This window comes from Micropterus dolomieu, linkage group LG08 (genome assembly GCF_021292245.1).
Source record: "Micropterus dolomieu isolate WLL.071019.BEF.003 ecotype Adirondacks linkage group LG08, ASM2129224v1, whole genome shotgun sequence".
Lineage (NCBI taxonomy): Eukaryota > Metazoa > Chordata > Actinopteri > Centrarchiformes > Centrarchidae > Micropterus > Micropterus dolomieu.
In genome coordinates this window covers 28,464,110-28,491,703 of record NC_060157.1, presented here as the reverse complement: position 1 = coordinate 28,491,703, position 27,594 = coordinate 28,464,110, and the positions used below count along the sequence as shown (strand labels likewise).

The following is a 27,594-nucleotide window of genomic DNA, read 5'->3' as shown; positions in this document are numbered from 1 at the left end:
CGCAGTCCAGCCTGCGGACCGGGTAGTGAAAGCAGTGCTGACTGCAACAGCTCTTCTCGGCTCTCTTCCGCACGGTGCGCCTGCCAGAGGGCTGGTTTCATATTACTGTAGATGGGGCAGGGGGTCAGTGTCGAGACGATCTAATGAAAACCAAACGCGCTCTGTCCATCAAACCACTTGTTGCAACCACTACAGCTCTGTTAAAGCAGAATCAGATGGCTTATTTTGAACATGATTTTTTATGTAATACTGCTGGTGAAAAAAACGTCTGCGCTTTAGGCATTCACAGACACTTTCTGGGCAGGGTAACACAACAGGGCATCACAGTGGGCTGTTGCGCATTATTCTGTGACCCATCTTGCCAACTGCCCAGGACTCCAGACAAAAATCCAATCTAACATGTTATCACACAAAACATTGCAAGTTTCAGTTAAATAGAAGTGCAGCTGCATTGTGCTCTCTTTTTAACATTCTTCCAGAGAATTACATTTTCTTTTGTTTAGACTTTTGTAAAGTTTTGTTCAAGTTGTGTGTCCTCCCACTGGGACTTTAAAGTATTTCTGTCCAATGAGGGCAGCGTGACATGAACTTTGCAGGAGCCACAGTGAGTGTACAGACTGCTTGCACTGGCATGGCAAATGGGATTTAATTTGCAAATTGCCATACTGCCAGTTGTAGAAGGGACTCTGGGCTGCATGGTTGGGTGATGGTCTTGAATCTCATCATCTGATCTCGATTGTGGACCATGCTGATGTTTTGGGTGAAAAATGTGCTACAATATGATGTTATATTTCTAGGAAGAAAGTAGAACAATGGCCAATAACTGAGATGACATGATTATTATTTGGACACTGTGTTGTTTTTTTTTAAATTAAAAAATAAATCACACATAATTCTTTTTCACCATAGCCTCACCGCCCTTAACAAACTAGATTGTGTTGGCCTGGTTAAGTAGCAATATCCCATCCCATAGTCAGGTCTCTGAAGCAAAACAGCAATCTGTTGCCCTTCAGGGACCCTGCATTAACATGTTTCAGTGTAAATTATTGTCAGCATCCAGGAATTGATTACAGTGATATTTTGCTGCTTTTTAAAGTCTGAATTAAGAATACAAGATCAAATCAAGACAATAGATCCAACCCAACTGATGATGAACTTACTTAGTGGTAACCTAAAATCAAAATGCACTTTTCTTTATTTATAGGCTTTTTTCGCTGAATATCATTGAATATAGTTCAAATGGACTGGATCAGGATTTTTTGACTAGGCCTTTATGGCAACGGCCACGCATGCTGCGGTCGGACTTGGACCAGGCACCACGGCGCGTGCTGCGAGCGGTCCGGGAGGAGGAGGAGAGGAAACAGAGCAGGGATAGGAGCCATGCTGGCCCAGTTTGGACTTAAGGCGGTTCCTGGCTACTGGCCGATCTGGACCAAATGGGACTCAGGCTGGCCAAGCAACAGGAAATCAGAGCGTTGTGTCCACATCTTTACAGAGACCTGCTCAATCAACATGCCGGATCAAGTACTACTCGACGGGCAGACCGTTCCCGAGCTGACAGAGCAAAAGACTCCGGCAAGATCAGAGGAGACTTAAGCCTAAACGGTGTTTACGTCAATGATGTTTGGAGCTCAGACAGTCCAAATGGATGGACACTGTCCAAACTGTCAAACTTTTTATATGAATCCCCTGACGAAAATGAAAAAAACGTAGCCTACTGCAGAATTATTTACTGGGAATAGGCAACGTGTATGTAGGCTATAGGCCTGTTTTATTTTATAGGTAGGCTATGTCACCCTATTCTAAGTATTGTGCATGCTGACTTATTGGATTTGCTTATGGGACACTTAAATGGAACAGAGCCATCTTGAACAATAGTCTGTTTATTTCTTCCACCTGTGACAAGTCAAAAGTCTTCTGTGAAGAAAGCCTATGTAAAGTATTAGACATTTTTCAAGTTTTTTTTTTTTTTACATCAGCTAAGAAGCACTGTTGGAGTCTTCTGAGTTCTAAAATCCCTGTACACAATGGCTTCAAATGGTACTCTGCTATTGTTTAAACTGTGTAAACACAGAACTCATGGTTCAAAAATGTATCTTCTATTATGTTTTTTTTTTAGCAAAGATAGATTATACTTTATAATCATTGCTTGACTGAGAAGTGAAGCCTATTAGGACTGCTCAAGTATTAGTGGTATCTTGTTTAGGCTACTTGATAATAATAATGGGGTGTGTTGTAGGCCTACATCGCCATCTCCAAAATACTGTAGACCTATTGCTACTAAACACCTGTATGTTTCATTGAACTGCACTGTAGCCTACCTGCATGCAGGAATGTTGTAGTTGCACCTCCACCTGCTCATCAGCAGCTTCTTCCACTTGAAAGAAATAAAGAAACTGTAGTTCCAATTTTCATCCCATTAAAAGCCCATGGTATAAGCCATTCTGTGTTACCTACTCTGAAACAGTTCACTCTTTGGTAGCAATAAGGGTGTGTTATGATGGCGTCAGTTTCTCCTATGCAGATTGTAATTTGTTCCTCTCTTCACAGAGAGTTTGCACAAGTGGAAAATTGCTCTTTATGAACCTACTGAACTATCGACTACATGATCTATGGACACTACAAAGTTTTATTTCATTGTCATTTTATAGATTTGTCGTATCTTTAGCACTTGAACAAGAATAGATTAATTAAAATAGATTAAAATGATGATCTAGCCTATACAAAGTACAACAAGCATTTGTTGTTAATAATCGCCCAGTAACCATAAAATAATTTAGGTTTAATACCTTGCTATAATTTGTTTCTTAATTTCTTTTTGTACTGTAAGAAATTGTTAGTTGAAATAAAATGCACGTCGGAACCATTGTATGAGATACGGTTTCTTCGACCTCTGTGCGATGTTACACTTCTGGCAGAGGAAATGGCGGCCGTTGGGTTTACGGTGGCCAACAAGTCAACTGTCGAAGTTGACACCGAAACTACCTAACTTCCTCTCACCGTACCCGGCTCTGTGGCCACATAAATATGTTTTTAAGGGGAGTGAAAGCCAGTGTGTGTCCGATGGTAGAGACATAACAGGTAAGAGCTGCTGACAGACCAAGAACGTTAGCTCAGATGCTAGCCAGTTAGCTTTAATCCCATAATCTCAGTAACGTTAGTTAGCCTGTGCTTCTTTGCCACTCCCAGGTGCGGTGGCGTTACGCCATGGAACGTTAGTTGGCAAATGTGTTGGTTTTCCCTGAAAGTAGTTTCTTCAGCGTTTGAGTTTGGTGGTATTTAACGCCACGGCATTAAGTGCCACGTGTATTGGCAAGATATACAATTAGAGACGGTTTGTAAGTTACACCGTGGGAACCACCCACTTCAACGTTACCTTCAGTTCAAAGTGGCTGGCAGTCACCTTACTGTAATGTTACTGCAGTCAGCCCGTTGCTTTCATGGCAGCTGTACTCTGTGGAAGACAGTAACTTAGTAAATTTACTTAAGAACAGATCTGAGATACTTGTACTAGAGTATTTTCTTTTCATGCCACTTTTCTGCTTCCGCTCCACTAACGTTAGAGGGGATATCACAACATTTTTCTGACAGCTTTAACGTTAGTTACTAATTACTTCGAAACATTAAGATTTGCGCACAAAAAACATATGGAGAGGTTATAAAATATGATGTTTAGTTTTAAATTAAACTACCCAACAGTTTATACAAGTACAGCTGGAAAGACTAGTCCATGAATTATTTTGATCGTTTAAGTAGTTTTTCATGCTTTTCCTTTTTAATGGTTTTAATAATATGACTGTATCACTAACAGTATTGAGACAAAACAAGCAGTGTAAATGTGTCACTTTGGGCCACTGGCAATTGTGATGACATGTCTCGCTATCTTCAGAATGTTTACACACCAAACAATCGATTAATGGAGTAGTAGTACAAAGTAGTTCAAAATGAGCTCCACATCAACCAACTGCAACAGTAAAATCCTGTTTTTACATTAGTACATGATTAATATTAATCTCATCGTATAGTAGCAAAACCTGCTGCAGTACTTTTACTTCATCAGTGCCAAATGAATGCTGTCTTCACCAACTTAGTGTGGGGAATGTAAACGTGAGGTAAATTTTTTTTAATGTAACTAAATATGCCAAACTCCTCAATGCATCTGGAATGATTAAATAATGACACCTATTCAATGCAACAGGCACATTTTGATTAGTTCACAAGGTACTTAAGTTTGCTACTCAGGCCTGTTTTTATATAGGGAAATGTTACAGTATGTATGAAGGTTGTGGTCATGTGGCCAACTGTCTTGTACTTATGCTGATAACGTTTATTTTGCTGCTACAGGAACACCAGACTCTTGACATTTGGGAACACTGCTGGAACTGTAGACCCCTTGCAGAGGAATGGCCAATGAGCAGAAACAAAGTAGGGCAGAAACATTTGTACTGGCTGGACCGAATGGTCACAATGGACAACAGTGGCAGACTGGAATGAGTAACTCGGTCAGTCACTCTCCAGGCACTAACCACATGTCGAGGATGGCTCGCGTTGCTTCAGATGTAAGGCAAAAGTGTGCGGCCTATGTGCTAGCACTGAGACCATGGAGCTTCAGTACCTCGCTGACACCGGTGGCCCTTGGCAGCGCTTTGGCGTACAAACTGGATGGCTCTGTGGATTTGGTCATCCTGATGGTGTGTGCAGTGGCTGTCCTTGTAGTCCATGGGGCAGGCAACCTTGTAAACACCTACTATGACTTCTCCAAAGGGATTGACCACAAGAAGAGTGATGATAGGACTCTTGTGGATGAAATATTGGCACCGCAGGATATTGTTATGTTCGGAGCATTGTTATATTCTTTGGGGTGCTTGTGTGCCACTCTGCTTTACTTCCTGTCTACACTTAGACTGGAGCACCTAGCCCTCATTTACTTCGGGGGACTCTCCAGCTCTTTTTTATACACTGGAGGTGAGTAAAAAAATTAACTTGAATCTATTGGATTGCTGCTTTGCTGTTCATCTGCCGCCTCTGGCACTAAAAGCACAATCTCTCACACACACACCCTACCATAATCTGCACTAGGCAACATTGCATGTTAGTGGCTCAAGGTGCCAGCAATAGTTTAGTGTTGAAAAATGGGAACTTGCATATGATGTCAAGAAAGTGTGCTGGTACATGTTTCCCTATACAGAGCATTTGCTCACTGTGGTTGAAAAGTTTACCTGTAAACTCTTTTTTTATCTGTCATACAATTTGTGGTAGCCATGCAAATAGTTTGGGTTTTATGTGTCAGGGTTTTGGTATATTCGCCTATGAAACATGTTCATCCACCCTAAAAAAAACAAAAAACAAAACAAACAACAACAAACAAAAAGAGGTTTCATTCCCTGCCTCTTTCTGGGAAGAGATATAGAAGTTTCAGCTTCAGCACCACCAGACTGCAGAGCAGCTTTTCCCCCGTGCTATCAGACTCTTAAACTCTAATTCATCCTCAGCGCTGCTCCATTGATCAGTGAATATTGTTTATTTCTGTTTACCATTTTAATAATTGCTTCAGTATTAATGTATATTTCAGTCTCGACTGAAAACTAAAGGGAACAGAGCTTTTGCTGTCAGGGCCCCGAGGCTCTGGAACAGCCTGCCCGAGGAAATCAAGGCGGCTGAGTCAGTGAACTCTTAAGTCCCTTCTTAAAACATACTTTTATAGGAGAGCTTTTCCCGATCTTATTTGACTTTATTTTATTCCTTTTATTTTATTGTATTTTACTAATTTTATATAAAATTTTCATGCTGTTATCTTTTTTTTTTTTTTTTTTTTGTATTATTCTTTACACTTGTTAAAGCACTTTGTAACTTGTTTTTGAAAAGTGCTCTACAAATAAGGATTATTATATTGTCTGCTTTGTAGCTGAAGGGAGTTACAAAGGTCAATTTGAGATTGTGACAATAAATGTACCTACCTATCAATTGTGTAATGAGGTAGAAGTGTTTTGACTAGTGTATCCCAACTAAGTGTGATGTACTTATTGTACTAGCTATAACATGTCTGAACCATGGCTTTTGTATTTTTCTGAAGGTTTAATGGAAATGTTTAAAATTCTGTTTTCATTGTCACCGGTCTGGGGGTGAGGGTATAAGCTGCTTAGTAACTCAATTGTTTTGTGTATTTGTTCTGTGTTTTGTATTTTCTGTACTAGGTATGTTAGATATAAAATTTATTTTTTTCCTGTTGTATTATGTATGTGTGCCTTGGGACCCTCTTGAAAACAAGACGCTGCATCTCAAGGGGCTATCCACTAATAAATTTGAAATAGAAATTTCTACTTCTCAAAGCACTGAAGAGTTAAATTTGAAACACTCAGCAGCTGTGTGTTTTTGGTGGCAGTTGATTCAGATACAGATGTCTGAAAACCAGGGTACATTTAACTGAAACCATCTGCATGGCTAGATAGTAAGTGAGAAAATACTTTACATTTGGTAGATGTTGTCAGGATTAACAAATCCCAACCTCACTAACTGAGCTACAGTCACCTGTTTGTTGGGATTTGGGTGAACTGGCTCTTTAAGGCAGAGAATATTTTCCAAACATGACACTAATGTGTAACATTTTTTCTTCTGAAAGGAGCTTAAGTGTTCATTCATCACTCCGTGGGTGGAGATGTACAGTGTAAACTTTCCATCAGAATTTCTTTTTGCAAAACACATTCTTGCAGCTTGTTTTAAAGATGTGATGTTCTTTTCTGTTGCAGCCTCACTATATGATTTAGGCTAATATTGTGATTGGTGTGTTTTTACCTTAAATGTTTTCCTGATTTATTTAAAAAAAGAACTTATAGAGTAATTCTACTGTCACTGACAGGTCACACAAAGATCAGTTTACTTGCCATGTTGTACTACTCATCCTGTGAAAACAGTTGTCTTCTGTCACTCTGGAGGAGCTTTGTGAAGTCTTGAGAAAATAAACCAGGTGACGTCACCAGGGTTATCTCAGCTTAGGCTTTGAGACTACAAATATATCACAGAAACCCTGTGTTACAACCTGGGGACGTGAAGTTTGAAAGACTTATCTGTAACCCCAAAGATCATGTTTTAATTTGTAACCAAATGCTACATTTGACTTCTGCAAGTTGCACATACAGGACCAGAGCGTATGAATGAAACTGTGAAAAGAGTTGCCTGCGAGAGAGTTTTGTTGACAACCACTAATCAAAAGGCTAAATGCGGCATCTGTTTACTCCTTTCCCCAGGCATCGGCCTCAAGTATGTGGCCCTGGGAGACGTGGTAATCCTCATCACCTTCGGCCCGCTGGCAGTCATGTTTGCCCACGCGGTGCAGGTTGGCTACCTGTCAGTGCTGCCGCTGGTGTATGCCGTCCCACTGGCCCTCAACACAGAAGCAATCCTCCACAGCAACAACACCAGAGACATGGACTCTGACAAGCAGGCGGGCATTGTCACCCTGGCCATCCTTATAGGCCCCACACTGTCCTACGTCCTCTACAACCTCCTGCTTTTCGTCCCCTACGTGCTCTTCTGCATCCTTGCCACCCGTTACACCATCAGCATGGCGCTGCCCTTGCTCACGCTGCCCATGGCCTTCCCGCTGGAGAAGCAGTTCCGCAGCCGATGCTACGCCAAGATCCCCCAAAAGACGGCCAAGCTCAACCTCCTCATGGGACTCTTCTATGTGTTCGGGATCATTCTGGCGCCGCCTGGCAGCTTGCCGTTATTGTGATTAATTAGCTTTGATATTTCAAATTTTGTCGTTTTAATACAGACTAGTTTATGTATTTGTATGAAGCTATCTGAGGGCTTTTACCGACTTTAATTTACTTTCTAATTTATTTGTTAAACAGAAATTTTGTTTAGGTCCTCCTTTGCGACGCTGAAGGCATAATAAGATGTATATGTTTCAGTATTAAGCCCGCTGTAATGTGTTAAAAGTAATAAGTGTTGGTGTCATTTTGTAGAGGTAGGAAACATTTTCATCGTACAAGGATGGACAATAAACCCACAGTTGCCATATTTGTTCTTCCTGACCTAAAAACATCAATAAACCATTATTCCCCTATTCTCAACATTATACGGTATATACTGTTAATTTGTTTATTGTGAATTATGTGTTTTGGGAAAGCCAAACAGTACTTTATTGGATTGTAATAAAACCCACTGATGCTTATATCCCATGTGTTTGTGGATTGTGGATCAAAGCTCACTTTTCTAACAGCATAAACAAATATAATACAATATAACATGCAAGTTAGCAATCTGAGTTGTAGCAAAGGACATAGAGAGATAAAGCAGCACATTATCTCAAATCCAAAATGTGGCAGTTGAGTGGCTGAATGGACACTGAATAAGAAAATAACAGTTGAAGCAGAAATGCAATGCAAGCTGTAACCTACAGGTGTGAACCACACTTAAAGACCGGCATGTATTCCTTAAGACATTCCCCTTGTGTTGGTAGAGTGGGACACAACACACTTCTGACAGTGTTTCTAAATGAAAAGCTCAAGTTTTCAAATGACACTAGATGGGTATTAGACACCACAAGAATCATCACTTTTTTTCTTTGTTACAATACATGCATACATATTGTCATAGTTATCCAAGGAGGGTTAAATCAAGGGCACCCTACGGGACTGGTTGACTGGAACTGGATGTCCCTTTTGGATTGTGTACACATTTAAGTGGACAGTGGCCTCCACATCGGAGTTCACAAAAACCAAAAGACCACATCCTGGTGTTTTTAAACACTAAAAATAAGACAGGCTGGTTCTCAATAAAAACCACACACCCAAACACAAGAAAAGCAATGCAGTGCATGCTGTCCTGTGCAGTGAGGAATGAGCAGGCCTGTACAGAGGTGACTCTAAGCGAAGGCCTGAGTCAACACAGAAGGGCCCTCTCCCCAGGTAGTTTACCTACCATAACGACAAGGGACACTTTATCGAGGTCAACAATGTTCATAGTTTGGACAGGTAGTGCAGATGATTTGAAAGAAAAGTGATGGAAACTATCTACACTAGAGTAGATCCAATCTCTCAACAAGGGAGGAGGTTTGCGTCACCACTTATGCCCCACCCACAGCACGACGAGGAGCACTAAAGAAACAAGCGGTGTCATCACCTTGACAGCGACCCCACTGAGGTTAAATTCCTGGGACTTCCAGCCAGTCAGTCAGCCCCGAAGAAGCCTCTTGGATGAGAAGCAGAACGTCTTCAAGTATCCTCAACCTGTTTTACACTACCTGAGACTTGACACGTAGGCCTAAGATGCCCCCCTCCCCCTTTCCCTGTCCTTTTCAGTCAAAGAAACACTTTTTTCATTTGATACGAACAGTAGCCTAAGTAATTGAATAGATTCAATATAGACGAAGTAGCCCATTACTTAAGACGATGTAACATTTTTTCTCCAGTGAAAGTCGCAGTCTGCGTTTCATAAGTGTTACATTTACAAACACTGAATTGGATTTGCGTAGCAGGGTATTTGTCAGCAGGGGGCGGTATTAGATAACCATTAAGCCAACACGCACAGAGACCTTTACAGGCTCTGGGTAATTCCTGGTAAATGCCATGGTTGTATATACATAATATTAGTTCAGCTTGTAAATCTAACTATTTGTACATTTTGTGTCTTTTGAATTCATATTAAATGAATGTTTTTTTTTTTTACTGTCCGGTCCAACAGTATATTATTGTTTATGTTATCTTGTGTTGTCTTTTAGAAACTCCCTAAAACACCATCTAGAGAATATGATTTGGAAAGAAAAGAGCACATAAGGCATATCATTAACCGACGTTACAGTATGTATTTTCATTTAATTGTGATCTAATATTTTATATGTACATCATGTTGTGAAATTAAATTGCATCTATGGGTAATTTTGAAGTACAGCCATTTGCCATTTAGTTGTTTAACCCTGCGACTCCTTGCAAACATGATTGGTGGTCATTTAACTTGATGAGAGATGAGAAAGAGAAGGACACGTGTCTAGCCTGAGGCATGAGCCTGCTAAATGGCTGACTGTCCACCTGGGGCCCGACAAAGAAAACTGTGGGATGTTTTTGCGCTCTTTTTATATCACCACGAAAAAACCCTCTGCAATCAACGTTGTTGATTTCAATTTATTTTAAACAATTTGTGTAGATTGTTGCACCGTAGCCTACTATATTCCTATAGAAGTTATACAAGTTATATCCTTTTCCTAGCCTGTTTAGCATTGTTTATGGGGTAATATACAGTGGTTATTGTTGATAGTGGTTATCTTTTATCGTTTATATGTTTTACTAAGCAATCAGCAGGGAGCAGTTGAAGGAAGGCCAAAATAGCAGTAATGCTATATATGGACTTTTTTGCACTGAAAATGCACAGTGTACTGAACAGTCTACTCCCATTTACCTCTATAAGACTGTTTATTAATTTAAATTAAAAACATGGAAATTCAAAAAAATGGTGCAAAGCATAAGCACGTGTTTTATTATTTTTTTTGCGGCTGGTTGCTTGAAACCAAACCTTGTTGGATTCAGAATTTGTGTTTATTACGAGGAGCACGTGAAAGCAGCATTAGTAGTGACGCAATGCATGGGCGTGTTGTCATGGCTGTGCGCTCTGAAACCTTTCAATATAGTAAATACTTATTAGTCCTAAAACAAGCCATGGCAACGTCGGTGGTGTACAGCGACATGGAATTATATTTTACCACAAAGTAAACATTCTTGACAACGGCACGGTAAGTAGCTACACCATGAAATAAGTTGTTTTTATACCAATAAAGGATGGCCAAACATGAGTTAGCTAGCAAGCGTCATCGTTAGACAAGCTAGTATTACGCACATTACCCACCATCCTCTCTTATTATAAAGCCACACAGAATTCATTTAATAATTTTGCCAACTAATAGTCGTTACATGTTATAGCATATTGTTGGCTAATGTGAAATTTACATGTGATCCACCCATCAGCGCCCCACTTCACAAGATGAAACGTGTCCAGTTAATTTGCCTGTCAAAGATAACGTTATTCCTAAATCAAAATAGCGGAAACTGTTTTGGTGGACGATAGGAAGCAGTTCCAGCTAATTCTTAACTTTCGCTAACGTTACAAATTTTAGAAACTGACACTTGAGCTATAATAAGAAAGGCTGGTGGTTAAGTTATATGTTTGCAGATTAAACCAACGACTTTAGTCTAACAATTCGTTTAAAAAAGGGCTGTCCTTTTTAAAGTACCATTTAATTTAGTAACCAAAGTAATTAAATTGATGAATTATGAACGACGTTTGGTGGGATGTGGTCTCCTCATAACGGAACGGGCAGGATCGGGGCTAGACTAGCTTGTAAACTGTCTTCGGCTAGCTGAATAGTGGGGTGCCGTGCTTGTTTTGCTCTACCTGTCCGCACTGGTCAAGTTGTCAGTCTCTGCTTTACATTGTGTTGGATGGAAAGACCAGTGGTCTTCGCCCGACTTCTCAAAAATACATACGAATGGGTGAATAAGGAGCACACTTAAACCATATTCATCAATGATAGGAGCGCTGTTACAGAAAGAATTGCCCGCAGTTGGTAACATGCTGAACTGACATGTGTTAGCAGTATGACATTATGCGAACCCTTTGCAGTTGTCAGCCCTGTTGCAGCTGTCACACACTGGAGCTGCAACTGGACAGTTGCTCTCAGCCACACCCACTTGGGAGCAACGATTCAGTCATCTGCTGTTTCTTTGTCTTGTCCCTTCTCGGCTCCTCAAATCTAAATCACAATAATCGAGCATAAAATGCTTGCTGGCTTGCTTCACAGAAATGACTAGTGGTTCAGAGAAACCGAGGAGATCAGTTGGTTGCAATTGAGAAGAAATGGGGAAAATATTGTGTGGCAATTCTCAAGGTAAGAGTTTTAAATTGTTGGAATAACTTTTAGAAAGGGTTTACCACTGTGTTCATGTCTCTGCTGGTAGTTTAAAGGCAGCCTTTACAAAACTAACCTTTAGTAGAATGGGGTCTATTTTTGTCTGTTTTTGTAGTTTAGTGCTTGGTCTCCGAATAGACCTTTTCCTATAAATTCTTGGTACGCATTTGTCTGTAAACATGTTTCTTTTTGGCACTTTAACACTTAAAGGCATATACCTTTTAAATAATTTCTCCATGCCATGTATAGGGCAAATTTATATTATATATTCTCAGTTTACCACAATTAATATTCTACACCATAACTATAGGTGAACGTTAATAAGCTACCTTATGGATTGTAGCAATTCCTCGTGAGGTAGAAAAGCCTCTGAAACTGATCATCAACCTGAAGCACTTGTATAAAACAAAATGAGATGTTTTAGAATCAGTCCAGATTAACGTCTTAGTAGGCAACCACTGACAATAAACAGTTAAAAAAAATTCCCTCTTTTCTACTGGATGATACTGATGGACCAGTGTTCTGTTGTTACATTTGGCAATTCAATTCAATTCAATTCAATTCCTGCTTGCTACTAGCACAGCCAGACTTAGCCTGTAGGCCTCCTGGTGACTAGTGAACTAAAAAAACAAACAATCAAAAAAATGCTGACGGTTTTGTTTTATGTCAAGGTGTCTGTCCTGTTAACATCTTTTGGTTGTATTATGCCAGACAATAGAGACAAAGTTGGGAATTAATAAGTAGGATTCCTGTATTCCAATACTAGATTGACAGTATTTGTAGATCAATGTGATGTGAAGTAGCCTACATTGATTTATTAGGTGTAATTCTGCCAAAAATACTCCCATCCTGTAATTTTGGTTCAGTCAGTTACCCTATTTGATTACCAAAAAGGCACCATATAACAATATATATCTATGTCACAATATACAAAAAAAATTAACCTCAGAGTCATCCAGTTTGATATGGACTGAATAAATGTTGATCTGTGTGAGAATATCTGGTGCTCATGGCAGCAGTTTGTCAGAGGATGGGATCCAGTAAGAAAACCTATAATTTGAAGCAGCAGGTCCAGGTTAGGTGGCATGTATTTTATTATTATTCTGTTTCCTTAAATTCTTTACACTGTTGGACAATTTTTATATACTGTACAAGTGAAAGGGTGACATGACGTGGTGGTGATGGTCAGGTCTACACAATGCATGGTGATAAAGGATGGCTTTCTTAAGTAGTCCAGGCCAGAATACAAAGTAATGGAATAGTGCTTTGTATTGGACTTGGATTTTGAAGTCCTAAACGTTTCCGCTAGTCTTTTGTACTGTCCTAGAAGTTCCAAACAATGCTTGGTTACTGTATTATTGCTTGATTAAACACACCACACAGATATATCTCAGCGTCTTAGCTTTGTGTTATTCCCAGGCTGCAACAAGCCCAAATATCAGCAGTCCCCTCAGTCTGATGAATGCCATGGTCATGTGTGTCACTGTCTGTTGGAAGCTGTGTGAATGAATGCTTCCTTTTTATGTGATCCTAGACCAACAAGTCTGTTACATGGACAACAGCAGCTTTGTTTACAAGATGGGGAAGTGGTGTAATAAACCTTATTATAAGCCTGTGTCTAAACCACTTCCTAGGCGCCCATTCATTCATCGGCTGTTCATGTCCTGGCAATACCAGCTGTACATTCATGTGTGTGTGCCAGCATCAACAGAATGCCATTTTGGCAGGTCTCTGGAACCACATTGTTGATGTCTCCTGCAGCTCTGGTCACATTAAGAGTATTGTTGAAGGCTAAGGAAGCATTGGGAAACCTACACACACAATCTCCCTCTTCCCTTTTTTCTGTGTGAGCCCAGAGGAGACTCTAGACTGGTATTGCTCACCAGCAGCGGTTGCACTGCTGGTTTGTGACTGAAAATAAGCATGATGTCAGGTGCCCATTCATCAAAATCTCACCCAACCCCACCCCTTTTCTTTTCCCTGAGCCCCCCGCCCAGAACCTCCCACCAAAACCTATTGCCCCTCCCCCTCCCCTCTGTCCTCTGCTTGTCTGTTCATTGGCAGTAGAGCGAATGGTGGCCCCTCGGGCTAATGAAAAGAGGGCTGGGAATCCTTGAGCTTGATGCCCATGTGTTCGTACATATTGTCAGTAAACACAGTGTGTCGACTGCACACGCGTGTTACTGGCACTCACGTCCCCGGTGATGGGATATAGCATCAGAGGAGTCCTATGCGGAGCAAAGCTTATTGGCCTGTTTTTATGCGAGAGCAAGGGAACGTCGACCTGAATGCAGCGCTCGTCGCACCGCCGCTGTCCCTGGCCATCCTCCTCCCTCTCCTCCTCCACCACGGTGATAATCCTTGCTGACACAACGCACAAAGGACTAAATGCTGGCAACATCCTCTAACAGCAGGGCTCTCTCCTCTTCCTCCTCCAACTCTGATCCTCTACAGCCAGGCCGTTCACCTGTACAGCAGGACGCTGTTTCTGTAAGACTGTTTGCAACTGGATATCACATCTCTGGAATACTGGCCTGGCTGCCCTCCTCCTCCATCCACTGTATTCCCTCCTCCTCACCCGGTTCATTCAGGGAGCGCATAAGCACAGGGCTTCAGCCCTGAGGAGGCGTTTTTTTATCTCCCTGGATGCTGGTAGGACCACTGGATTTTTCTCACTGTCTGATGCATTCATGTAGCACGGGGTAGGAGCTACTTCCTCTCCTTCCCTGTTTTTGTCGGTCTCTCTATCCATCCTACAGCACATCACTCTACCAACAGGTAATCCGGCTAAACAGCACATGCTTTATTTATCAAGTGATGCAAAATTTGATGTTTCAGTCATGTCTAATTGGGTAATGCTAGCTCGTCTTGTAAGAGTGAAATCCATTCGATGATGCTGTTAATATTTTATGATAGAGCAGTATATATTCTTTTTATGCAGTTTTATTCGTTTGAAAATAAGATTGGCATTTCAGAAATAAGATTAGCCATACAGCGTCCTTCATCTTTAAAGGAAATATGGCTGCTTCTATTTTTATCAGACTGTCATAGTGGACAGATTTGCTGATTTCACTATTCACTTCCCAAAAAAGGAAGTATGATAATATGCAAAGACAACATGCATGCAGCCGGTATGCGTCCATGGCCATGCTGCTACAGTTTGTTCACATGTCATTGCAGTTTGTAGTAGGGCTGGACGATATGGCCAAAAATGTTATCACGATAAAAAGTTTCATATCTTGCGATCAAGTATCAAATCTTTATTTCTTTTGAGTTTGAAGGTGGTTTAAACTTGTCTTTATGGTCAACACTTGATGCCAAACAGTTGATCACTTCACAAATCTGAGTTAGAACATTCAAAACAATTATGATAAAATATTTTTCAACACATTTGCATGAGCAAAATTAAGTAAAAGCTTTTTTTCAGTCCTTTTTCCTCAGAAAAATAACCATCTTAATATGATAGTATGATTCAAGTGAATAAAATCAAACATTTATTGAATATTTATTAAAAATTTGTTATATTGTTATTGAAAAAAAATTATATTACGATAATTATTGTTATTGTTTTATTGTCCAGTCCTAGTTTGTAGTAAAGCTAGCGATCGCTGTTTGGAACAGACAGGTAACGATCAAACACTGCATCGCAATAATCTTACAAATATGGTGATGTCAAAGTTGTGCCAGTAGTTTTGGGTTAGTTAGATTCTTGACAGCGGGTAGCCTAATCACAGCATGTTTAGTGCCCGGGTTAAACGTTAGAAGTGACTATTACAACGTTAGATACTTGGTACTTGTCATATCACATTGTACTATCATATGGACAATGGCTATGGTGCTGCAAAAGATTTTAATCATATAGTATAAGTAGGATCTTTGTGTTGCTGAGAAGACTGTATTGACTTGATTTGTCAAGCACTGAATGAAGTGATTCTATCTAGATAGCTTAAATAATTTGCATGTTGTGTGTGCAACATGTGACTCAATATTGACTTTTGAAATGACGTTTGACTTGAGGTCTAAGCCGTGCGGTTTGGATTTGCACTTCTGTAAATCTCGCCCATCTCACAAAGGACTAGCATTAGCAAACACAATAAATTATCAAAGCTTCCTCACACTACTGATCATGTGACAAGACAGTGCCCCATTATTATACAGAGTAATGTATTTACCTGACACAAATTCCTTTTAGTAGGATCATCACCACTTTTTTTGTAAGTTCTGTAAGTTCCTTACCTTACTCTGCCAGTATGTTTGTTTTTGCATGTTTTTATTTTAGATAAGGCCTGTCCAGTCCTTGAGCAACATCTGAGCAACATCTGTCAGACAAAAAAAAACCCCTCAACCAAGCAGAGGAGAAAAGAACTTCATGTTCCAAAATGAAGAGCAAAGTTCACAGCAAACCAAATACTAAGTGTGTGCCAGAAAGGGTTCACTCCTCTGTTTGTAGGAGGACTGCCTCATAATTTCTCAGGATTTCAAATGGTCCTTCTTTTTGACCTGGGATAATAGCAGTGCAAGGCTTGTGGTGTCACGTCGCAGTGGAGTCACACAGCTGCTAACATGTTTAAAAGTGGGCTGAAGATCATGGGGAGTGAGTATGATAATTATTCACAATAATGCGATATGAGAACCTCAGCACACTGTCATCAAACGTACAGGTTCTTGGTGAGCGTGGTTTGGTGTGCCAAGCTTTTTGTAAAAGGCTCCTGGGATGTAGTTTGCGAATGGGAAGAATTCTTCCGATATCAAGCAGTTTTTTAAATTTTTTTCTTTGTAAGGATGCTTTTCGGCAAAGCTTACAAGCTTACTTTGAAGAATTCAGTGTAGTATATTTTGGATTTGTTTCAGTAGTTGCATGTCTATTTAAATATATGTGATCATTATAAATTATTTTCCACAGTACAGAGAGCTTTGAGTGAGATTTGAGAAAAGGAAGGTATGCTGTGCAGAAGCCTAAAATGGAAAATGGAGTCTTATTTTAGGCCTGTCGCCCACTCTGAAGATATCTTTGTAAATGTGTTATTTACTCAGGGTCCTTATTGATTTTCCTGGAAGTCCTCTGGCCACCAGATGTTTCTGACATGAACCAGTTCCAGCAGGTTTTTACTCATTTCTGATATTAAGGCTGATGAGGCTTCAGACATAGAGCGTGTGTGAAGACTGCATTTTGCTAAGTATTTAGGTTCAGTGATGTGAAAAAAAATGCACAGGCACACAGCCTTTGCTCATTAGACGTGAGGATATAAGCCAGTCAGACATACAGCCCAAGTAGGCCTTTGCTGCTTCACACAGTGGCACGTATCAATAAAAATAATACTCCTGACTCATTTTCTATTTTGAATCAATCAATCAATGTGCGCATCTAGGTCTGTTGTGCATGTATGTTGGGTTAAGAAAGTGAGAAAACAAAATTCTTTATAGGAGTTTTCTCTCCTGTGTTTATGATTTAAGAACAGCTGGGAATGCCAATGTACAAGTTCCTTAAATGTCTTTTTCTTCTGTGAAACAGGTGGGGGGGGGGGGAAGTTTTGCCAGGTGAAAAAAGTACATACAGTAGATTGTGTCTTAGCAACTAGCATTACTGTCATGTCTTTCTTTTGGTTAGAAATGTATTTTAATCTGAGTTTCACCTGGCATAAAACATCATATGTTTAGTCCGATTTAGAACACGGGGTGGTGGTGCACTTCAGTCTCTTGTGGCTGAAATGAGTATTACAACAATAAACAAACAAACAATTAATTTTCATCAATTTTCACACACCTGTTTCACAGACAAAGAAACAAACAAACAAGTAACTTAGAGTAATGATCCTGGCAAAAATTTCTTTTTCACCTGGCAAGAATTTTTTTTCTCAATTGCTTCTCAGGGCTTCCATATCTCACAGACCAAGTGTTTCACTTCAGCTGGCTTCTGTGGAAATTCTGATCACGTGGGACCTGTGGGATCCCAATCCAATTGCACACTTAATTTGACAGTGTCTACCAGTGCTACCTACATTACATTGTGTGCCCCTTGGTCACATTTTAGAGGAAATGTGTTTATGTTCTTATCGTCACATAGATGGATTGCTTTAGAGAGCAGGTGGTACATTTCCACAGTTAAAAATGGACCTTGACATCTCACACTGTATGTCAGTACAGTGTGAGATGCGTGTGAGATCCATACTGAAAAAATCACATGTACTGCTTTGCTTATTTAATTTGTTACATTTTTTACATTGTTATTTTATATTCTACCTCTGCAGTTTGATTGATGTTCATTGTTCATTTGCTGTTAGTTCAAAATTGTACAATACAGTAGGCCTACATTCATTTTTTAATACTAACAATGACAATTTCATCTTCTTTACAGATAATAGTTTGATTTTGAGATACATTTTTTAATCATTTCCACCAGATTTGTTTACAAAACAACAATAATTCTAAATTGAACATTAAAAAGCAAACAGCAGAACAGCTGCTTAGTTTTTCCGGCTGCCCCTGCCTTGGATCACAATAGGCTATTACAAACATATCGCTCCACAATTGCTTTGACACAATACCGGTTGTACACAGGATCGTAATATGGATTGCGATTTGCGTTAGATGGTGAAATAGGCTGTGTTCGAAACGGGCTAAACTGCTGTCTCAGAAGGTGTCTAACAGGACAGTGAAGCATTGAGTGCTGTTCCAAACAGCTCGAACGATCTCTTCCTGTCTCGTAAGATGTCTTCAAACTGCCCCTATAACGGCTGGTTTTTATCTATTACCCATAAACCAGCGTGGTTGCGGCTGCTCCAGGTTATGAAAAATAGTCAAGATGGTGGACAAACAAGCCAAATTCGTATACAAATATAAGATTTTAAAAGTTTTCAGTAGTTTTCTCGTTTTCTAAGTTAGTGAGAACTAAACACTGAACTATCATATTAGCCCGTGAAAGTAAACGACCAAGTCTGTTAAGTATGATTTCTGAGGCGTCTGTTAGCCATTTACTTTTTCAGTAGCTAGTTAGCTGTTAACAGAGATGCCTTCACTCGAAAGTGATGCCTTCTGAGGCAGCTGTCGAACACAGCCATAATGTGGAAAGCCATTAGGGATGCACCGAATGTTCGACCAAAGAAGTGGAATAGTGGCTGTTACAAGCAACAGAAAAAACAGATGTGTGGTTCATTTCTAAGTGATGGATGACAGGATGTTGACAAATAGGCAGTAAAAAAGTAATTTATTGACAAGTGACTTCATTAAAAAAAACTACATATAGTACCTTTTAAAATGCATAAAAGGTATGCAAATATTTATTTTATATTATTTATTTAACTGTATACATTGAATTGTTCTTTTGTATTTTCCTTGAAGCTTTAGCAATACTGTTCTGTTAACATTCATGCCAATCAAGCAAATATGAATTGAATTGAAGTGAAAAAGCTTTTAAGTTGGACTTTCAGTAGCATAATACCAACTTAATGGAAATTACATATCCCTGAGCAATGTTTTGAGTATGTTATGTGCATTTGTTTACGGTTGTGATTTTATTTGTGAAGTGGCCAAACGCCTGTCTGGTTGTTTGTGTGAAGGAGCTTGACGTTGCCCTCCCAGATTGGCCCTCAGCAGTGTGTATAACGGAAGCCAGCCCATCTGTTATTGCAGGCAGAGAGAATCCTGCCTGTTTTAGCCCCTAGTCAATCTATAAACTATGATTTGTCAAATCTTTATGATTTCAACTTCCTGCAAAGCTATCTGACCATCTCCATGTTAAGCTTCTTATGAGTCAAATAATTCATATTATTAGATTATTAGACATTAGATTATATTTGGTTTTGAATTGTTTTGAAAATCCGTTAAGACAAAGTGTGACTATTATCTGGATATACTGTATCTCTTTGAGATTTGTTTGTTTTTATTCATAAATAACTATACAAACTATTTTTTAAGTCACATTATTGGTAATAGTAGCAGTTGTTGTTGTCTTCATTATCCTAGGTAGTTGGTTATTGCAGATTTTTTCGAGATTTTAGGTTCAGCATTTCATGCGCAACAATCAGAACAAATTTCATCATCAAGTTCATTGGCACAGTCCTGGAATTTGCCTGCTGTCTGCTGCAGATAACATTACACACAAGAACACAAGATATGGAAATGCATAAGTAAACATAGCTGGAGTGTACATTATTCAGACCAGAAATGTGGCTGTTTTTTGTTAATCTAGAGCACACAGAATGGTTTTCACATCTGCTAGTTTTATGTTTGTGTTCCTACAACTGTGCTTCTAAAACTTTGTCAACACTCATCTTGAAAGTTTTCTGAAAGGTTTTGCATGGTACATCTTGTGCGTTCTTTCTTGAGTTGTGAGTTTCAAAGCTAGTGAGGCTGCTTGACTTATACATTGCCGGCCTAAAATTTCAACAAGAGGTAATTGCTTTGTTGGTATGTAGGAATTGTTCAGAGATGCAATTTTGGGATTCACTCTTACTTTCTTTCCTTGAATATGTTGAATAAGAGCTTTTTGTGTAGAGTCATCCAATCCGCCATGTTGTGTCAGAACCAATCCTGGTCTATTTAATAATAATAAGATATCATTGTGCTTGGCCTGAATTCTTCAGCAGAGTGGGTGGCATGGGAGATAGTGGGTATGTGGGTTGAAGAGCAGTTTTAAATATAGGTGGTAGGTTAGGCATGCATTTATTCGGTCTGTGTCTGCAAAACAGTTCCTCAACCCAGAATGCTATATTGTGGGCCTGCTTTACTTCAACATTTGTGTAAGGCTTGGACAAAATTATTGAACAAAATATTCTCCTTCTTAGGTTTATGTGTGGAGTGTTTTAGGTCAGATTCATCATGATTGGATTCTCAGTTATTGGTACATTAACTTGACTTTTTCTATATCCATCCACACCCAGAATACTGGGAGCTGCATAAAGTCCGCCCACTGCCTGTGACAGCTCCTCTGTTTGCAGGCTGAAATGTTAGATGATTGCCTGGGATATTATTTCACTGCATTAAAGAGGATAAGCTGTCATTTTGGACAGAAAATAGAGTATAAGCAGCCTGCTTTCCCTCCTTTGATCCTCTACATCCCATATGTTTTCATGCTTAAGCAGATGCCTTTAATACCAAAATGACATTGTAATCTTGATAAGCGTGCAAGTGTAATCTCTGCCACATTACAGACATCTGTCCACCCTATTACTGAAAGATTTTTAGACTAAACCCTGTGACTGAACTATATACTAAAAAACATATTGCGTGAAAATGACCAGAGAGGGCATTTGGTGAGCTCAAGGCGATATTCACACAATTGTGGATAGACTTTAAAGCAACATTTACATGTTGAAAGTTTCCCGTCTACATCAGCATAAAGATAATTGACTAACTTTTTGCTGTCCACAGAAAAAGCTTAAGTCTCTTCATCGTCCTTCTAGTTTAGATTAATGGTTGTTGTAAACATGGAAATGATGAATTATTACCACCATCTGCTAAGGAATGGTGGCACGTGATTTCAGGGTAACCTCTGTTCTGTGACTTAATACTATGTCTATAATTACTTATTTTGTGTTACAATATGGCCAATGAAATAATGCAGGTGCTGTTATTTTTTTTTACCAATTTGCTTCTGTTGTTGTTCTATGTATTGAAATACTTACAGTGATTTAATTGAGGGTCATTCCTAGGGTGTTAGTTTCTTAATATTGCTGGAAAGTGGACGTTTGTTGGCATGTTTGTTGAAGGTCAGTCATATAACAGTCATACGTCAGCATTCTCTAAAATATTCTTCCTCTACACTACAATATGTGAGTCCTCTTAGGTAGTGCTATTTATATGGGGTGTTAATACAACAGGACCTGTGAGTGTGAGCCTGTCTTTACAGTGAAAAGGGCAAGTGTAGTACAACACGTTTATCATTGTTTATCTTCCCCATATGGTATATGTCAGATTTCTGTTGTTATGGTTATATTGTTGGTAGTACATATGGACAGTTAAATACGCCATCCTTCAGTTTTACAAGCCTGCAGTTTTTCTTTCTTTTCTTTTCTTCCTGTGAATAATGGTGGAGATAGAACACTGCACAGGTGTATAAAATAATATTTCTGATGTGTCACGTCATGTGATTAATAGATACATTGGTCTGGTGATAGTCACGCTTCTCAGCAAGTTCCTTTCCAAATTGCTGACTCAAGTTGTTGCATAAATACTGCTTCTTTCCTGTTTCTAGCATTCATTCAAAACACTGGAGTCATCAGTCAAGAATGATCGTGTGTGACATCATACACCAGCAAATGTGTTGATGATGTGGTGATCACCAAGACAATAAAGATCATTCCCCAACCAGAAAGACTGGATGTATAGAGAGGTGAGGGCTCAATCCAAAGCCAAAAATGCTGCCTTTCGGTCAGGTGACATACAGCACTGCCAGAGTGAGGCAATCAACAGCATCACAGGCTACAAAAGCAGGAGCTCCCCCATCATGTGTGAGGCCACATTACCAGATGAGCTTAAGACATTTTATGCTTTCATCTCTTCGACAAAGAGTCAGCTCTGAAGTTTACTCCACCTCCAGAGGACCGGCCACTGTCAGTATCCACAGCAGATGTGAGAAGAGTTCTGCTGAGAGTGAATATGAGTAAAGCTGCTGGGCCTGATAACATCCCTGGCCGTGTACTAAAAACATGTGCCAATCAGCTAGTTGATGTTATTGCTGACATATTTACCACATCACTATCACACGAGAGTGCTCCTACCTACTTTAAGACACCATCGGCCAGTACCTAAAAAAGTGTCCTGTAAATGAATGAGTACCGCCCTGTGCACTATTCTGGTGAAGTACTGAGAAACATGTTCTCCAGCAATTAAAGAGCAACAACCCAGTCAGCCTGGACCCTCACCAGTTTGCTTTCAGTACCAACAGATCTACAGAGGATGCCATCTCCACTCAGCCCTCACACATCTTGAGAAAAACAACACCTACATCAGAATGCTGTTTGTGGATTTCAGCTCAGCATTCAACACAATCTCCCCTATGAAGCTGACCAGCAAACGTTGCGCTCTGGGCTTAACTACCACGCTCCGCAAATGGATTTTGGACTTCCTCATAAATAGACCCCAGACAGTTTGGATTGGCCATCACACTAGAGTCCCCTAGAGCTGTGTGCTCAGCCCCCTCCTGTTCACACTGTACACCCACAACTGCATCCACGGAGAGAACTCTGTTGTGAAGTCTGTGGACGACGCCACCATAATCGGCCAGATTTCAAACAATGATGAGATTTCATATCTGAAGTAAATCAACCATCTTGCAGAGTGGTGCACAGAGAACAACCTTACTGCTCAATGTCAGCAAAACCAAGAAGCTGATGTTAGGAAAAAGGAAGCTGAGGTGGAGCAAGTGAATTGTTTTAGATTGCTGGGAATCAGCATCACAGAGAACCTGACATGGTCATCACACATCTCCACGCTGGTAAAGAAAGCTGGTAAAGAAAGCTGGTAAAGAAAGCTGGTAAAGAAAGCTCAGAAACTGTATACGTAAATTTCCCGTGCCAAGTACTTGGTAACTTTTACAAAGGAGAAATACAAAGCATCCTGAGTGGAAACATCACAAACCGGGGTGTGGGGATGTGTACAGCCCAGGACACTAGGGCTCTGCAGCAGGCGATTGAAACCGCTCAAAATACCACTGGTACACATATGCTGAGCATCAGTGATATCAGTGAGGTGCCTATGCAACACCTAAAAGACAGTAAAAGTAAAACCCCACCCAGATCCAAATCCTGTTTGGCAAGATATCCAGAAGTATCGTACCACCAGATTTCAGAGTGGCTTCTTCCCTCAGGCTGATGCATCCTCAGCACTCCACCTAGCTTTATTTCTATGATTTATTACTTATTCACCCATGTACTGTAAAAGACTTTTTGTATATAATGTTTGTTTTTTTGTGAATAGCATAAAGGGAACTACAACCTAATCTTATTGTATACAACCCTGTGTTGTAAAGTGATAAATAAATCTGTCTTGTACCTCGTACCTTGAGTTTTTGTATGTCTGTCCACATGACAAGATTTTAACTGTTTTATGTCTACTAGGATTTCAATTCTAGGTTTTAGGATTAATATATATTAGGAATTATAAGGAGTTTCAAGCATGTCCATACAAATAGATACCTGAGATGTGGACAGTGCTACATGAGCACCTTTTGCTTTTTCATTTTGTTTTACAGTTGGTAAATAGCCACCACTTTTAGATGTTTGCTTCTCAATGAAGAATGGGAGTTAAAACGTTTTGTCCATGAATTCCAGATTTATGTAAAAATAGGTTTGTTTTGTGTGCTTTAGGATGTAGGATACTCAGCTTACATTTTTACAACTTGCATCTCATGGTCGCTAGTTTTGGGTTAGGTTTAAGTAGTTGAGTTTTGTGGTTGACATGAATGAAGCCAAAGTATTGTCCTGTCAAGGATGTAAGAACAAGATTGTGTCAGGTCAGGACTTGTTTAGTGCAGCAGGGTTTAGTAGTTGTGTCCAGCTGCTCTCTTCAGAAGTGTGCCATGAGACACAACAAGACCTCCAGTGAATGGTCCCTCAGCAAAGAGAAAAACACTGCTGTGAAATTAAAATCTCCTTGTTTAAAATCAATGGTATGAACCCAAAATCTTCTGAAGCCAGTGTAAAGATTTGACATGAACTATAGACAAGTTAGTAAATATCAACTATTTGTTGTGTTTAGTATTGACTTGGTAAAAGAAGTACCAAAGTTTCATTGAACTTCTTCTCTCTTACCTCCAGTGACCCCTGATCTGTTCCCGGAAACACCCCTTGTCCCTTCCCTGCCTGCAATATCGTCTGCACGAGCCAGCTCCGTCCCTCAGAAGCCTCGGAGGCACAGCAGCGGCGGAAGTGACAACGCTGTCAGGCCCCGGCCGTTGCGCTTAGCCCCCAGGCCAGGCCCCAGCAGAGGCAGCATGGAAGTGGGCATGCGCGTGGTGCGTGGCCTGGACTGGAAATGGGGAAACCAGGATGACGGTGAGGGCCACGTGGGCACTGTGGTGGAGATCGGTCGGCAGGGTAGCACTACCACACCAGACAAGACAGTGGTGGTGCAGTGGGACAGCGGCACACGAACCAACTACCGCACTGGCTACCAGGGTGCCTATGACCTACTGCTTTATGATAACGCTCAAATTGGTAAGCACTCATGACGGGGGTAATCCTAAAACATTGGGTCAACAACAACGTAGAAGAAGTTCTCATTGGAATTATTCCAATACTAGTGCCAGTATGAGTTTCAGTATGATTCCAAAATGATACTTTTTTGATACGTTAGGCCTACATTAAATAACGTTGTTCTACAAAACCTCTTTGGAATATAACACAATAAGCTACATTCCTCAAATGCATTGTTGATCAAAAACTTTTTCTAAGTAATGAAAGTATAAAACTGGCAAAATTATTTCTCAGATCTGGAAATATCAAATCTCAGAATAAGTAAAAAAGACCAAACTTTGACCGAGCATTCAATGCAATAGTTTGATACTTCTCAGTTGTTTATACTTGGTGTGGTCAAGACACATTTTGATTGTTACCCACAAAGTATTTAAGTTTAATGCCCAGCTTTTGATACCCAATACAGGTGTTTTTTGATATATTTTTAATGAAAAAAGCATTTCTGTTTCTCTCCATAATAGAAAACCAAAGAATGCCATACCCACATTTAAATGCCCACTCTTGCTGCTGGGGTCATGAGAATTTTGGACATGTGGTCTTGTCTTAATCTGATCAGACACCATCATTCTTCATTTCTATGGAGTTTTACAGCACCATGGTCAAATTTAGAAGTTCATTTGCAGAAGAAAATATCAGCTTTAAAGACACTCTTTTAATGAAGTGTAAACAAACACGGTCATATGTTTTTGTTGTTATGTTATGTTTTGTTTCCACACGTTTATCTTGCGTATTTGCGCCTGTTTGTCATTGTGGTGGCTTGCGCAGCCTCTCCAAAGCCCATTTTGAGTAAGCATGGTACAGTAAAGACCATCTCTCATCGTCAGCCATCCAGCTCTATTTTGGACTTGAATGACACACACAGAAATGCAGGACTCATTAGCATTTTACCCCATTTACAGCGACATTTTTCTGCCTCAGAAGCTTGCCCTTCAATTAATGGAGCGAAAAAAGATGAGGAGCTAACGGGGTGGGGGTATTTTTGTCATGCTGTTTGTGCCTCAGTTCTTCCACATCTCATGATATTATCCATTGTGATAAATAACATGCCTTGAATGCTTCAGTGCATATGGGAGATGCATAATAGTAGAGTACTTTTGTCTTACTCTACAGAACATGACAAGTTCCTCAGCTTTTTTTTTCTTTGCAACAAAATGGAATAGAAATAGAAACCTCAGACATGTTGAATTTATAACCCCACTCACTTTTCTTCCACCACCTCTCCTTCCCTTCCAGGCGTGCGCCACTCCAACATTATCTGTGACAGCTGCAAGAAGCATGGCATCATGGGAATGCGATGGAAGTGCAAGGTGTGCTTCGACTATGACCTGTGCACCCAGTGTTACATGAACAACAAGCATGACCTGAGCCATGCTTTTGAGCGTTATGAGACAGCACACTCCCAGCCGTGAGTACTGCACTGCCGCTTCCCCAGCACAATTGATCCTCATTTACATTCTAATTATGGTGTCGTTCCTTCAATGTCTGTGTTCGAGGTGCTTGCTCTGTTTATATCCAGTTCGACTCATAGGCGGTAAGACCTTATTAGTGTTGTTTCCTCCAATTAACTTTCATTAGCCTGTTGTCTGTCTACACCGGCCCACTGGTCTAGGAAGGGCTTTTAAAGCATTAACATCAGGGTTCATTCAGGGCTTTTGTCCATATCTGCTTGCTTTGCAAAGTTTCCCCTTGGAACCCTCTTCTCAGTTACCTCAGTTACTTTTGAAATTAATGACTAGTCAAGTCAGTGCTCCCTCCAGTATCCGCTCTTCTGCATCATTTCACAATAAAGCTCCAAACTGCTTCAGGCACTTTCTGAATGTCAACTGGATGGCCTGTTCTCATTTTAACATTGTGATATGTATGACCCAGATTTCTTCTATGGTTTAGCCTGGTCCTGGTATTTTCCTGTGCCTGCTGTACAATGAATGGTACAATGAGTGGACTTGTTACTCTTTAGCTTTGATTAAATCCTGATGTTAACTATTCGGTTCAAGAGTTACTATTTTTTTCCAGGAGTTTGGAAACAACGATTCGATCGGAATGAGACAAAAGTGTATATTCGTTCAACACCCAATGGGTAGGATTTGGACATTTCTGACTTAGGTGACACTTTCACAAACAGCAAAACAATGCCATTGTAGTCAATGCTTGTGCTCACACCTGAAGCGCAGCAGCGCATCCCAGAATATGGTTCGCCGCTCCGCTGTGCGAAGAATAGGCAGCCGGTCTATTTTTGACGGAAAACGCATCAAGCAGCACCGAGCAGATGAGCCGGACAGGAAGTCAGACACAGAAACGGCAAAGAGAATCCGGTTGATTTTCAAAATAAAATACCTTGTACAGACTCCTGATCGTATATCAACAATAAACACAGTTAAAACAGACCAAAAAAGAAACAATATGTAGCCTTCTTAACCACGGTAGAAGCACAAAAATCAAGGACAACTTACCAAATAAACTAAATCTAAACAATTCAGCAAAATCAGGCTGGCAAAACGT

The 27,594-nt window shown here is 40.1% G+C and overlaps 3 protein-coding genes across 5 annotated transcripts in view; 2 read left to right on the top strand and 1 right to left on the bottom strand.

Moving 5' to 3' along the window:
- mmp23ba (matrix metallopeptidase 23ba) overlaps nt 1–2,347 on the bottom strand; it is a 13,416-nt gene extending 11,069 nt beyond the window's left edge. Inside the window, exon 1 of the mRNA XM_046057031.1 lies at nt 2,322–2,347. Coding sequence (XP_045912987.1) covers nt 2,322–2,327 — 6 coding nt within the window. The 5' untranslated portion in view covers nt 2,328–2,347. The remainder of the gene's footprint in view (nt 1–2,321) is intronic.
- Nucleotides 2,348–2,897: 550 nt separating this feature from the next.
- ubiad1 (UbiA prenyltransferase domain containing 1) lies at nt 2,898–8,176 on the top strand. The gene is made up of 3 exons (XM_046057032.1): nt 2,898–3,081; nt 4,345–4,965; nt 7,245–8,176. Exons 2-3 carry the CDS (start codon nt 4,404–4,406, stop codon nt 7,730–7,732), a joined length of 1,050 nt encoding a protein of 349 aa, XP_045912988.1. The 5' UTR covers nt 2,898–3,081; nt 4,345–4,403; the 3' UTR covers nt 7,733–8,176.
- A 2,413-nt stretch (nt 8,177–10,589) lies between these two features.
- mib2 (MIB E3 ubiquitin protein ligase 2) overlaps nt 10,590–27,594 on the top strand; it is a 43,937-nt gene continuing 26,932 nt past the window's right edge. The window contains exons 1-4 of one of the 3 annotated variants that reach the window (XM_046055997.1): nt 10,626–10,729; nt 11,795–11,881; nt 24,658–25,056; nt 26,329–26,500. In XM_046055997.1, coding sequence (XP_045911953.1) covers nt 11,851–11,881; nt 24,658–25,056; nt 26,329–26,500 — 602 coding nt within the window. In that variant the 5' untranslated portion in view covers nt 10,626–10,729; nt 11,795–11,850. Of the gene's footprint in view, nt 10,730–11,794; nt 11,882–16,424; nt 16,497–24,657; nt 25,057–26,328; nt 26,501–27,594 lie in introns of those variants that run through there. The other 2 variants (XM_046055999.1, XM_046055998.1) reach the window with 2 other exon arrangements.

What these genes read in the sequence shown, in the direction of transcription:
- ubiad1 (XM_046057032.1), top strand. Translation starts at nt 4,404, where the DNA reads ATGGCCAATGAGCAGAAACAAAGTAGGGCAGAAACATTTGTACTGGCT. An exon ending in CTCTTTTTTATACACTGGAG is followed by an intron (nt 4,966 to 7,244) that starts GTGAGTAAAAAA and finishes TCCTTTCCCCAG; the next exon opens with GCATCGGCCTCAAGTATGTG.